General features: G+C 47.3%; 1 protein-coding gene across 5 annotated transcripts in view; it reads left to right on the forward strand.

Annotated features, from left to right (window-relative positions):
- Zdhhc3 (zinc finger DHHC-type palmitoyltransferase 3) overlaps nucleotides 1-14085 on the forward strand; it is a 51412-nt gene that overhangs the window by 21183 nt on the left and 16144 nt on the right. For 2 of the 5 annotated variants that reach the window (XM_047530222.1, XM_047530224.1), the window contains exons 3-6: nucleotides 6524-6648; nucleotides 12123-12219; nucleotides 12848-12929; nucleotides 13037-13177. In XM_047530222.1, coding sequence (XP_047386178.1) covers nucleotides 6524-6648; nucleotides 12123-12219; nucleotides 12848-12929; nucleotides 13037-13177 — 445 coding nt within the window. The remainder of the gene's footprint in view (nucleotides 1-6523; nucleotides 6649-12122; nucleotides 12220-12847; nucleotides 12930-13036; nucleotides 13178-14085) is intronic. The other 3 variants (XM_047530225.1, XM_047530226.1, XM_047530223.1) reach the window with 2 other exon arrangements.

Raw genomic sequence — 14085 nt, forward strand, 5'->3', positions numbered from 1 at the left:
TATAGGTTTATTGTCAGAATTAGCTGACAAAGTACAGATTTGTCACAAAGCATTTGAAACTGTACCTGGCATCTAAGCACTAAATGTCAGTTGTGCCATTATTACTCAGCTTGTGTTACTGAATGGAGGCTTCTTGCCAGACCTTGGGCAATTTTCTGGGCTACAAGTTGAAAGACATTGTCTCCCCAGGAATATACATTCCGGTAGGAGAGATAGTGTGTAATTATATATGTGTGTTACAGTACGTCCTCCAGGAATTCACAGTCCTATAGGAGAGGCGGCATGTGACTACATGAGGTGTGCAATGACACAAGTACAAACTCGGGACACAAAGTTGATGGTTCTGCCTCAGGAAGAAGACAGAAGAGGGTTGTGAGGTGGGTACAAGTGGCAAAGAGGTGACTGGCAGGCTTTGAGAAGGTGTTAACAGGGCTGTGGAGGCAGAAGAGGAAAGCTTGAAGAAGGTGTCCCTTTGAGAAACTCCAGGCAGGACTATAGCACTGGATCGGGTCCCAGGCTGGGCTGTGGCGGCCCCGTGTGCTCTGCCCAGAAGCTCAGACTCTGGTCCATGGTCACTAGGAAACGAGTAAAAATTTAGACCAGGAATCACGTGATCAGGCTCATGTTTTAGAATGTTTACCCTGGAAAATAGTAGGGAGTTGGAGTATACCATACCAATGAGAGATGGGAGGCAGAAAGGGCCAGGAGATTCTCTAATGGTCTGGTGCAGACGATAGTGGGGGCTGAGGGAAGACCCTGACAGTGGTAGGAGAGAAAGAAAGATAGTTAACGATTTCAGGACAATTGGGGGATTCAAGATTTGGGTGAAATTAATCTATTAAGAGTGGATGGAGTCTGGAGCAGAGTGAGAAGAATTGAGGGTAACTACCAAGTTTCTACCCTGGGTGACAGGGTAGATGGATGTGCCAAGGTCCAGGGAAGGGAGACTTGGGGACAATTGAGGAACAAGTAAGCTGGTTCCATTTTAGCAGTGTGTGTTGAATTTTGGAGGTTTTGTTTTATTGTTTCGGTGCCTATTGGACAATCAGATATGGATCTGTGTAGATGCAGAAGTCTGAGTTGGAGCTAGTGATTTGAGCATCATCACTGGGTAGTGTAGAGGAAGCAGGGGTCAAAGGCACGAGTGTCCAGGAGATAGTGTAGAATTGGCAGGGCCAAAGGCTATTGGAATCCTGAGGAACACTAGTGTCCAGGATGGGCAGGAGCATAGAGCTGGGGAGAGGCACAGCTTCCCACAGATACAGGGAGGGACTAGACTTAGAACAAGATGCTGAGGAAGATGAGAGCTGAGACTCCACCTTGGCATTTGGCCACAGGAAGTTGCTTATGACTTATGAAAGCAGTTCCCCAGTGTGGAGGGGACAGGTGCCAGAGAGCAATGGACTAAAGAGCAAGAGCACATGCTTGATAAAGCTTAGCCACAAAGCGGGAGAGCTTGAGAGACTGAGATGGGAGGATGACAAGTTTGAGGCCAGCCTGGGCAACACAGGGAAACCTCGTCTCAAGAAGGGAGGAGGGAAGTGGGAGGGAGATGGGTCAAGGTCAAGGTCAAGGCACATACTGAAAGTTTGGACTAGATACTAAGGGAAATGGCTGATGGAGACATATCATACCTCCTGCCACACATGAATACACTACATTCCTTTCCTCTGTGCAGAGGTACAAAATGCAGATAAGCTCTGACGACTTCTCACGATTCTGTGAACTAAATTAACCACATTTGAACTGATGTGTATTTTGTGTATTTTGGAAACATATTTACATTTTTATAGATCTATAGATTTTGAAAGTGTTTTTAGGTTACTAGGTACCAAGAAAAAAGATTAGAAGAATATGCTTCAAAACAGTAGTACATACCTTGGGTGAATGATTTAAGAGTGGATTTTTCTTTTTCACTTTCTCATCTGTATTTCCTTTTTAAAGATCATGAACAAGTATATATTACTTTGGAAATGAGAAAAAAAAAATCAGTACCTTTGGATCTACCAGGCTGAGGTAATGTGGGAGCTTCAAGACATCCCTGCAAGGTGTGGGGGGAAGGGCTGGTATATCTCAGTGACAGAAGTGGCAAAAAGTCTCATCAGGCCTTCCTACTTGCCTCCCTGCCGTCTCTCCGAAAAATTTCTTACTATGAACTGATAAGTTTCCACAGTTCTAAAATCTGTGGAAATGTGTGCAGAACAGCATCTTCCTGAGTGAGAGACGGGAAGGAAAACTTCATCTGTGACTGGAAAGTTCTTTTGTCACAGACCAGTCTCAGGGACTGGTCCAGCTGGTCTCTGATTCTGAGAGATGGGTGCAGGTGGCTGGGCAGGTGGCTGGGCAGGTGGAGCTTTGTCTGGATGGGGATGAGCCTTCTGGGAGCTTTATGCAAATGGAATCACAGTAGAGAGGCAAACTTTCGGGAAGACTGACCTGCTAAGATTGGCTTTGACCGAGGTCTGAAATAACCTGCGATAATGAGAGTAGCCAGTGAGACCTCTAATGCCTATTTACAGAGGGATTTGTCTTGTGTCCCTCAGGGTAACTGGGAATATTTTAAAAACTGGATCTTCAGGGGGCAGGGGTCCACGTGGGTCTGCATTAAGGAAAGCTGGGTTCCATTGATGCTTCTTGGGAAAATAATGTCTCTGTACTTTTTTCTTTGTATACATGACATTAGTGACTTCCAGCTGCATTTTATGATTTCAGGATAAACAGGTCATACAGTTGCCCAAATGCAGTTAGTTTTTAAATTCTCTTTAATGTAAAGAGATTCGTGAGACCCTCTCCCTTAGCCAGATTTGGGAGTTGGGGGTTGCTTAGATGGCTCAAAATGAGACACTATTAGCACTTCAGTTGCAAATGGAAAACCATTCATATTTCTACTTTAGGTAGTTCCTTCTTCAGGTTTATTAATTTATTCTGTGTTTTCAAGGATTTTTCCCTTATTGTACAAGCCACATGTTCATAATAGAACATTTAAGAAATATAGTCAAGAAAATAAAAAGTACTTGTGATCCTACAACTCAAGGCAATCACTAATACTTTTGCATGTGTCTTTTTCTTTTGTTCCTATTCATGTGTGTGTATACACACGTTTGTATGACTATATAATTTATTGTTGTTTCTCATCAATTAAAATATATATTTGCTCTCAAAAACTACATTGTAAATGACATTGTACATACCATATGGTCCTTGCCCGCCAAAGTTGGGTATTTGCTTTCAAAATTTCTGTCATAGTCTTTTCTGACATCTGACCATATTTTGCAGGACACATTTTTTCCTCCGTTTTTGAACTTTTAAAAGGAAATTTAATGGAGTACCTAAGGGAGTTGAAAGGGCATGAAGGACCTTTTTTCCACCCCACTTACAGTCCTGAGCCCCCACCAGGGAGATGAGCATGTGTGTGAACAAGTGACCCTTTGTGTTTTCTCATTGCTTCTTTGAAGTTCCTCATCCTCAAGCAAACCAATGGGGGAGTGACATTACTCCAAACAGTAGCCAGCCAAGTGTTGCACATCTCAGGAGTGAATAGGTCCTCAGTCAGTAGGAGAGACTCAGCAGGGGGGACTTGGGGACCCAGCAAAGAACCTTATGAGGGACAGAAAGGCCAGGAGTTCTGTCCTCCTGGCCTTCCTGGGATCCCTTTCTTCAGTCCTCCTGCCTCATTGTCTGTGCCACCTGTCCACCCACCAGCTATTGGAGGCCCTGAGGTCCCATTGCTTCTCTGTGTTTCCCTCAGTGCTTGGCACAGTGTAGGCTTTCAGAACAGAGTTGTTGGTTGATTTGTCTCTGCAGTCGCCTCAGCTGGACTTTTTACCCCCGTGAGTCATTTCCTTATCAAAAAAAAAAAAAAAAAAACACAGTTTCCTTGCATTTTCAGCATTGAAGATTTTTGTTTCTTCTGTAGCTGTTCCCTTCCCAGAGTCATTCTTCTGTAGGATAGGTTCTGTGACTTCTGCCCTGGAGCACCTCATTGACTTGTGGCTGTTTGTCCGCCCCACTCTGCAGGAACCAGTGAGCTCTATCTGAAACCCTCACCCTAATAATCCACACTGTCTTTCATTCTGGACCCTGCTGGAGGTTTATAAAATGCAGGTGTCTGGGCCTTGCCCCAGTAGTCTGCATGGTAGTGCTGCAGCAGTCTAGGTGTCTATATTTTTTGAGCTACAGTGTTGATGCCAGTGCTGGATCCAGAATCCAGGCTACCGTATGCCGAGCACTGTGTATGACATGCATCATCTGAGCTCTTTCCATAAACTAACTGTATGGTTGGACCCTCATGGTAATGCTGGAAATTAGGTAAGATGAATCCTGACTCACTGGTTAGAAACTAAGGCATAGAGAGGCCCACCTGCCAACAGGGACACCAATGGCAACACATGTGGAACTGAAGTCTAAAGCGGGACCAGTGGAGTTTCAAGCCCACCCCTCACCCTCGTTCTGTGCCACAAGGTGTCCTTCTCTTGTGCTTCTTAGACCCATATTCCCAGCCATCTTCCTGACATCTTTTCCTGGGGGTCCCTTGGGCACTTCAGACCCAGCAGGCCCCTGCTCTTCCCTACAACTTTCTTCTCTAGTACTCTCATGGTGGCTTAAAGTGTGCCTCTGTTTACCATCTGCTAAAAATCCAAACCTTATATGAGTGTTCCCTTTCTGTCAACCCCTGTATCACCACAATATTAAGGTGGTTCTGTACTACACCTTTTGTAAGTTCATGTGTCTGAGCTTTCTCTCCATTTCACTTCCATCCTCTTATTTTAGTCCTTCCCTACTGGACTGTCAGCAGTACCCTCCTGAGTGGTCCTGGGATTTTAATCTCTCCCTTATGTGGTCCACACAGCACAGGCAGACAAGCTCTATTCCTGAAGCTTTGGTGTCACCCAACTGCTCTGGGCTGCCTATGAAAAAGGAAAACAACCCAGCCCACCCTTACTTAGGTCTGGCATTGAGCACTCCACATGGGCTAGCCCCCCTGCTAACAGTGCACACCTGGGCTCCGGTCACTAGTTTTCTCTCCATCTGCCAAGTGTGCTAGGCCCACTCGCACCTCTGCCTTTGTGCCTGTCCCCCTCTGCTGGAATCTGATTTCTCCCGTAGCTCTTACTGGAAAACCTTGTCGCATTCCTCTGGATAGCCATTAAACATCAATTTCTTAAAACTTAAACCTTTTCTGATTCCCCTAGTCAGTTGGCTATGCCTCCTCTGTGTTCTCTCAACATAAACAACTTCTGCAACAGGTAACCCCTTTATCAGAATTGTTTGTCAGCTTGCAAAAGACTATGAGCCTCCTGGAAATGGATTCTCGAGTCCATAGCCATGAGCATGGGAACACAGGGCTCAGCGCCAAGTAGGCACTTGGTGAAGGTTGGCTCCCAGACCCTGCTCCAACTGTGCATTGCCAGTTTCCTTCTGTTGGGATGGGTGCAGAGCAGCAGCAGATTCTGATGGCATTTTGGCTCTGCTGTTGGTTATGCCCAAATGTGGACAGCTAGAACAAGAACACCAAGTGTTCTCAAGCATACTAGCCAGATGGAATAGCAAATCAGAGGGTAGCCTAGCCAGATAGCAAGTCAGATACCTGAGGCCAAGGCTCCCTGTTGCTTGTGAATTTACTAAGGAAAAAATACAGCTTACCATCCTTCATAATAATAGTGCTGATTGAAAGTAAAATAAAATAAAATTTGATTCCAATTTAAACATAACCCATTGAAATGGAGATCTGCACATTTTGGTCTGGGAAAACCGGACTGTTAGATGTGATGCTTACCAATGAAAATTCACAAAGGCAGATGCTATTAACAGGAAATTTAATGCAGACCAAAAAAATTATGAGTCATATTGTCAGTGTAATATGTAGGTAGGCAAGATTGAATTCAATGAAAACGATGTTAGCAAAATTAAAATAGAAAATAACCAGGAACAGGGTCTGGGGTTGTGGCTCAATGGTAGAGTGCTTGCCCAGCATGTATGAGGCACTGGGTTCAATTCTCAGTACTGCATATAAATAAATAAAATAAACGTCCATCAAAACTAAAAAATATTTTTAAAAAAAGAAAGAAAATAACCAGGAATAATAGAACTGTTCTTATGTAGAAAATTGATCAAGAGATTGATGTGGCCTAATGGCATTTCCTCAGAAAAATTCATTGTCAGTGAATATTCCTTACCAGGCACAGTGGTGCACACCCGTAAACCCAGCTCCTTAGGAGGCTAAGGCAGGAGGATCACAAATTCAAGGCCAGCCTGGATACTTAGTGAAACCCTGTTTCAAAATAAAATTTAAAATGCTGGGAATGTAGTTCAGTGGTAGATTGCTTGCCTAGCATGCACAAGGCCCTGGTTTCAATCCCCAGCACCACTAAATAAATATTAAGTAATCCTCACTGTTGATATAATTCAGAAAATAGAATTTACACATGTATGGTGGCTGCTTTGAAATGACTGTCTCCACTTTGGAGTGTTATGACTGACAGAACGGCCAGCACAACCCTGACAATTTTCCTCTTTCTTACAGGGGGCAGTGCCCAAAGGAAATGCCACTAAAGAATTTATCGAGAGTTTACAGTTGAAGCCTGGGCAGGTGGTATACAAGTGTCCCAAATGCTGCAGCATCAAGCCCGACAGAGCCCACCACTGCAGGTACACGGGCTGGGGCTCCCCTGTCTCCTCTCAGCCACCCTGCCTCCTGTCACGCACACACCCTGGAGTAACGCACACTTCCTACACAGGTGTCAAGTCAGCAAGTGTTCTCAGAACATTCCCTGCTCTGCACATTGTGCATTTCCATCCTGGTCCCTGTGAGCCCACTAGGTTGGAAAGGGCATGTGATTTCGACTCAGGACATCTGCCCCAGGACTTGGCTCTGCCACACCTGATGCAGGCCTTTGTTTCCATATATGTAAAATTGAGGGGACTCCTGATTTTCCTACCACCTCACAGCTTTATGATAAGGGGACCATGAGACAAAGCTTTAGAAAATCATTCTGTGAACATCTTGTACTTGAAACAAACGGTTGCTCCGGAATAAAGACTTTCCTTTAAAACGAAACTTCTGGAAGTTATGGCTATTGTAGAATTCAACCCCCAAAAATGTTTTCCCATCTTATCTAGTGAGTTTTTCCTTTTTGTTTTCAGATTTCTTTGTTGTTTTGAGTCTTCTTGATGAGAAGATATTTAGATAAAAATTGTACTCTCTCATTACAAGGGAACTTTACATGCCAAAATACAGAGGGAGAAATGTCACTGAGTCCCCTTTTCAGACCAGTGCATGTGGGGTGGGGAGATGAGAGGCAAGAGGTCATCCTTGTCAGCCTGAGGCCATGGAGACACTTGGGTCATGTGAGAGATCTGAGTGAATGGAAGGTGGCCTTTCCCTGCAGTCCTCACCGCCCACCTCTCAGAGGAGGCTAGCCAGTCTCTAGGGTTCAAATTCCAGTCAGCTCCTTGGTTCTTGCTGTGTCACAGGCACCGTAGCCCTTCTCGTCCCATTATCGCTCATCTGATTTGTTTCTTCACATCCACCCTGACAGCTAGGTATTCCTGTAGGGGTTACTCTTCCTAGAAAAGGAAACTGAAGCTCATGGTGGTTAAGTGACTGCTCTAAGGTCTTGCAACCAGTGAGTGCTAAAGACAGGATTAGGTCCTGCTGGTTCTGGCTCCAGGTCCCGGCAGGGTTCTTTCCACTAGAAGTCCAGTTTGGGAATGACTCATGTAACTGTATGTACTTGTATGTTTGTTTCTCTGTCTCTGAGAAAGAGAGCTCTGCAAGCCTGCCCAACTAGTTGTCACCTGCTCGAGGGTGAAGGAGGAGCTCAGCAGAGTCCTGTGGCAATTGCCGTCCCCTGCGGGGTTTCTTTCTCAGGATCCACTTGCTTCTGAGGCCCACTTCAGGCTTGCTCCTTGTGTCTGAGATGGAAGCATCAGTCTAGCCTTTTCCTACCCCCCAGGGCTTTGGAGCTAGCTGCTGTCTAAAGATCACCCACCTTGCTTGTGTGGTTCCTCAGAGTAGCCCCGAGGGTCAGACCAGGCTGTGGCCTTGATGTTGGAGAGGTCAGTGTTGAAATCTGACACTGTCTCCATTGAACTGTGACTCTTAGACCTCAGCTTTCTCTCCTAAGTAAGGGTTGTTCCTCCCTAACTTATTATAAGGATTAAATATAAAAAACAAGTTGCCCAGCTCAGCAAGCTGCAGCTACTCATTGAAAGAAGAATGAGTAGGAAGTTGGAGGTGAGCTGGGTTTATAAAGGCAGGACCAGAAACAGAGTTGTTAACATTACAGAAAAGAACTTTGGGGTAACCACAGTGGTTCTTCTCTTCTTTCTCCACACTAGGCTGCCTCCACTGCCTGGCATTTTCCTGCCGCCTCCTTGCCTCCCTCCCCAGGGTGACCAGGGAGGTGTTCTTAATGCTAGTAAACACATCAGCTTGAGCAGCAGGAGCTGCTGACTCAGATGAACAAGTGAGGCTGCCTGTGTGTCGCCTATTCCTGCTTCAGGAAGTGTGTGCTGACAGCTGCTCCTTTGTGATGGCACATGTGGCCCTGGCCATCTGGGGACCCACAGTTTGGAGAAGCAGAATCCCCAGCACGTGGGACAGCCTGGCCTCATTTATGGTTGGCTGAGCCCAGTCTGCTGTGGTTAGAGAAGGTCGATGCTGGGCTTGCCTGCTCAGCGTGTACATTTGTTTGTCCCCAGCTCTTTTTTTCTGTGTTCCCAACAGAGCCAGTTGAATTTGAGGCTGTCTCCCTGTGCTCTGGGGGTACCACAGATATACCCAGACCTTGAACCTGAAGGGTGTGCTGCCTTCTAGCCCTGTAATATGTGGGTAGGTGTCTCCCTCTGGAAGCACTTAGAACCCCAAGCTGCTTTCATCCTGGTATGGAGTCTCCCGTTCATGAGGGCCATGGAAGCGTGTGGAAATCCTGTGAAAGGAGCCGTCTGTGCTGATGTGGATGGTCAAGGCATTAGGCTTATGCTCTGAGCTCTTCTTGGAAGAGGTGGAGACCCCTCCTTGGCAGGTCAGCCTCCCCACATCCACATCTACACAGTGAGGCTAGACAGTGGTGGGCTGCTTTTTGCACCTACTAGTTTCTTATTGTTTTGTCTTTCTCGTTGTTAAGATTACTGATAAAATGTACGTAGCACTGGTATTGCTTTTAAAGCAGTTAGCGCACATTAGAGATCAGGGTAATCCTGCTGAGGCTGATTGGAGCGCCTGTATTTCTTTGCCTGGACCCGAGGTGAGGCTGTGCCCTCCTACACCCTGTTCTTCCCTGGCACTGCTCTGTCTTTCACAAACTCGACTCGGAGCTGCACTGGACTACGCTGTGGATCTTTGTGCTTATACTTCCGTCATAGCCAGTGAGATGTGGCGCGTTGAAACCCTTGCGTGTTGCCACGGCCCCTTCAGTACTTCTCGCTGTTTTCTTTTCATTTTCCCCACTGGAGCATCCTCAGCAGGTGTGAGGCAGCTTATTTCCCTGGCTTGCTCATGACCAGTCTGTAGCATCAAAGCCTTCATTCAGCAGACTGCTAAGGAAGGCCCCAGGCTTGGCTCTGGACTTACATCAGTGGATTCAAAATGGCCCTGACCCTAGGGGCCTCCCACCCAGGCAGGACAGACACTCGTCCATTGTGGCTTAGTTCCATAAGTGCTGCTGTGAGGAGAGACACGTAAGACATGGCTGTTGTGTGCAGGGCCATTACCCAGCATGGGCACCAGAGCCTCAGCCAGCTCGTTTGGAGCCACATACCCAGGGAAGACCTGTACACCTACCTGGAGAGGGAACATGTAAACCAGAGGGAGGACATGGATGCACATGAGCCAAAGAGCTTGTTGGGTTCTCCCAAGCTTCGAGTCCTGAGAAATGGCAGGGAGCCTGGAGGAAGTGGGGAGGAGAAGCATCTGCCTTCTTCTAAAATAATAACTTGATACATAAAAGGGGCCTGGGAAATATGAATGGCAAGGACACACAAAAATACTTCCTCATAAGGCATTTGGTCTTTTTAATGACATGTGGTCCTCGTGTCCCAGGAACTTACCAGCCCACAGTGTCTTGTCCACAAGATACTGGCATTAGTGCTAGGAAAGAGTACAAGGAGAGGGCTGTCAGGCATGTTAAGGAAAGAGCAAGTTAGGAAGGTACCTCAGAGGACTTGGTTTTGCCAAGTGAGAAGAATGGAGACAGGGTCCTCTGGCGTTGGCCCACCCGCAGCATGGCAGTAGGTGTCTGCGGCATGTTGGGAGAAGGGTGGCGGCTCCTCTATGCGGACTGTGAGGCTTCCTCTGACCCTGTGCTTTGGCTGCCCTGCTACGTCTGGTCAGGGGACACTGCTGAGCCCACTCCATGTGCAGTGGGGGCTGGCTCCAAGGTGCTGATTTGCTATTGGTCGTCAGGCCTTGTAAATGAAGTTCCTGGTCTTTCCGCCTCCTGTGGGGTGGTGCCTTAGGTGAGACCACAGGATAGAGGGCAGGTGCCCTCCGCTGTTCCAGGCCTTGCCCCTAGCATACTCCCTGTCCAGCCTAGTTGGGTAAGCTTTTTGTGAGCAAGTCAGCCTCTGAGCAGTGCCTCACCCCACCCACCCTGCTCTACCTGACCCAGGCTTAGCAGAGGTGCCATCTTGATGGGTCCTATCTTTGAGAACAGGAAACTCAGAGACCAGCATTTTGGACCAGTCTTTGCAGGCCTCAGTGGCCGTGCTCACTTTCCCTGCTCCCTTAAGCACGAGTATTTGTCTTAGTTGGCTGCCCAGTGACGCCGGCTTCCTGGGCCCACACCTCATCTCTGCAGGGAAGCTGGGAGGAGAGCAGACGACAGCTTTGCTGCAACAGCTCGTTTAAACTCTTGTACAGCTTTCAGCAGATGGAAGGCCACTTGATGCCTCTCTGCCACTGAGCCTGCCATGCCTCAAGAGCACGCGCTTAAAAGTCCTTCTAGAAATAAGTAAAGATAGAAGAGGAACTTACTCAGGGGCCTGGAGCAGGAAGTATGTATACCTTCAGGAGTCCGTTCTTCAGATGAGGCGGGACATAAGGAACCCCAGACTTGATTGTATCCAGAAGAACAAGAAATGAGCTACAGTGGGTGGCTCGGAAGAGCAGGAGCTTGATACCGAGGCCTAGAACAAGGAACGAATCACTCCTTGCTGTCTGTGCTTTTAAAATTATTTGCTGGGAATAGTTTTACCAACTCAGATGTCTATTTCATATACATACATATATAAATATATATATATATATATATATTTTTTTTTTTTTTTTTTAAATGTATGTTTTTAAATTGTTAACAGAGAGACAAAGAAACAGACGGGGCATTGGAGTTGCTGGTACCCAATGTTCTGTTTGTTTTCCTCTGCCTCCCTCTTAGGCCCCTGTTTCTTACTCTGCCTGCCTGGCATCAGGGAGATTATGGAGTCAGGCCAGCATGCTTGTGTTGGCCAGGCCCTTTAGAGTGGTGGAAAAAAGCAAGAATGGAGACCAGTATGAATCCACCACTTGTCTGAGCGAGGCCCAGGGTGTGTTCTCATATATGCTTTTTCTTTCATGCTGGTAGGAGACCCGAGGCTCAGAGTTCAGCTGTTTGCCCAGGCAGCTCAGCAGATCCAGGTCCACTGTGCCACCAGACATCAGGCCAGGCTTGGCAAAGCAAACCCTCATCCCTGGGAGCACATGACAGTGTTTTTGGAACTTCTTTGTGGCCCTTGGTTTGGGGTTTTGTTTGTTTGTTTGGGGGGTGGTAAGGAGCAACTCTTCTCTGTATCTCATCCTACTCTGTCAGGTTTTTAAAACTACTACTCCAGTCCATCTTTGTAAATCCAGTTCTCAGCTTTGTTACCTTAGGAGAGCAGCCTCTTCCTCAGCCATGACAGGTCTGTCCTGTTTATACGTTAAACAGGATAAAAGGCCATGACTCTCTCCCCCTGTTGGGAATGACTGACCCTGGGCATACTGACCCTACCTTCCAAGGCCCTTGTAACACACCCAGAAAAACCTCTAGCCATGCCAGAGGAAGCCAATTCTGAGGAGTGAAACTGGAGCAGAGGGTCCTACCTTACCCTTGGAGCCCCCAGACTATTAGGATACCCCTAAAGGTCTGACCTGTGGGCTGTTTCAGTGTTTGTAAGCGGTGCATTCGCAAGATGGACCACCACTGCCCCTGGGTCAATAATTGTGTCGGCGAGAACAACCAGAAGTACTTCGTCCTGTTTACAGTAAGTCAGCTTCTGATGTCTGCCCTGCCTTCCACGAAGCAGCAGAGCCCTGTATTCCTTTGCAAATTCTCAGCATTCACAGCGGTCTTGTTTGCCATTGAGAATGCTGCCTGCCCGTGTAGCTCTCCACCTTCCTGCCAAAGATCTCTCTGACTTGACAAGTGCCCTTCACTTGTGCATGCAGACAGGTTGATTAGCTCCCACCCCAGGTGTCAGGCCTAAGTAGCTAGCAAGCTGTCTTGGCAATGTCCTCACATCCTGAGGTGCAGGTAGGTGAAGAATACTCAGAGTGAGGACTGGAAGGGCTGTGAGCAGTCAGCACCCTAACTTCAAGCGAAGAGAAGTAGTACGCCTTGCATGCCCCCAGGCAGCCCAGGTCATGCCTGGTGCCCTGGCTTTGTTTCTGTTCTGGTTCCACAGACTCAGAGAATGGCTGCTCCCCTCAGACCCAGGGCGGGAGGTCGGAGGCCCTGTGAGGGAATCACCAGATGCCTCTCTGGCCCCCCTCCTGGTCAGGCCTCAGCCTAGCTAAGTGTTCCGAGGAGCGGGTTCTGAGTGCTCTGCTCCAGAGTCTGCACGGTCAGAAGGTTCTCACAACAATGGCATCTGCACTGCTTTCCTGTTTCAGATGTACATAGCTCTCATATCCTTGCACGCCCTCATCATGGTGGGATTCCACTTCCTGCATTGCTTTGAAGAAGATTGGACAAGTGAGTATGTGCCAGGGCTTCCCTCCCTCTTCCAGGGTGGGTAGGTAACCTAAGTGGGGTGGTCACAGACCACTTTTGTGAACCCCAGCTCTGTTTCCTTCATGGAGGCTCTGTTTCCTTCATGGTGCCAGCTGTCTACCTCATTTTGTTAAATCTACTGCAAGACTATGGCGTGAACAGTGAAGGAACAGCAGAGGTCCAAGTCTCTCTTCATGAAAGAAAGCAGCCCCAAAAAGTCAGTTTGACAGGTAAAGTAATGAGTAGAACAGGCCCATTGCACTGTGTAGGCACAGGGAGATGCAGCCCCTGACCCCGGCAAGCAGAGCACCCATTTCCATCCAGGGGGAACCGTGTTGGGGGACAACTTTTGTTTCTTTCTCTAAATGAGGCTTTTTTTTCTTTTCCTTCTTCCCAATACTGGGAATGGAACCCAGGACCTGGAGCATCTATGCAAGTGCTCCACCACTGGGCCATACTCCCAGCCCTAAATGAGACACATTAATCAAAGGTTGTTTTATTCCAGTCTTACGAAGATTCCTATTTTTAACTTTCTGCCTAGGACATAGAGTTTTTTTAATTGATTTGCTTGGCTTTTATGTGGTGGTTGTTTTCAAACTGTTTATATTAATTATCACCAATTCACATTAAACATACACAAATTCTCCCTGCTGTTGAAGTATTCCATTTAAATGAGCAGATGGAATGAAGTCCAACCAGAAGAGTGCACAAATTCTGAAGGAAAAGAAAAATGGTTGCTAGAGGGGAAAAAAGAGAGAGAGAGAGACCACCTGCTGGGCTAAAGCTTTCACACTAAGAATCTGAGGCAGAGTCGTGAGCAGGGAACATCATGTTTCTACTGTTCTTCCCTGAGGGGGTGCCCTTTTTCACTTTATCATCTTCAGAGGGATTGCTTTTCCTGCATGGTCTGACTTGCCACACTTCTGGCATAAGCCCAGGGAGAGGAGATGACCAAGCTAATGAACAGGAGGCACAGGGAAGGTTGGGGGCGAGTGGGCATCTGCAGATCCTAGCAGAGAGTGAGTCTTCAGCAAGTTCCTGATCACTCGGTGAGCATCCTCAAGTGTACACATTCTGCCACGCCCTGGGGATGCAAGTCAGCTCCACATTTTACCATCACAAACACCTCCCACCTATC

This window comes from Sciurus carolinensis, chromosome 17 (assembly GCF_902686445.1).
Source record: "Sciurus carolinensis chromosome 17, mSciCar1.2, whole genome shotgun sequence".
Taxonomy (NCBI): domain Eukaryota; kingdom Metazoa; phylum Chordata; class Mammalia; order Rodentia; family Sciuridae; genus Sciurus; species Sciurus carolinensis.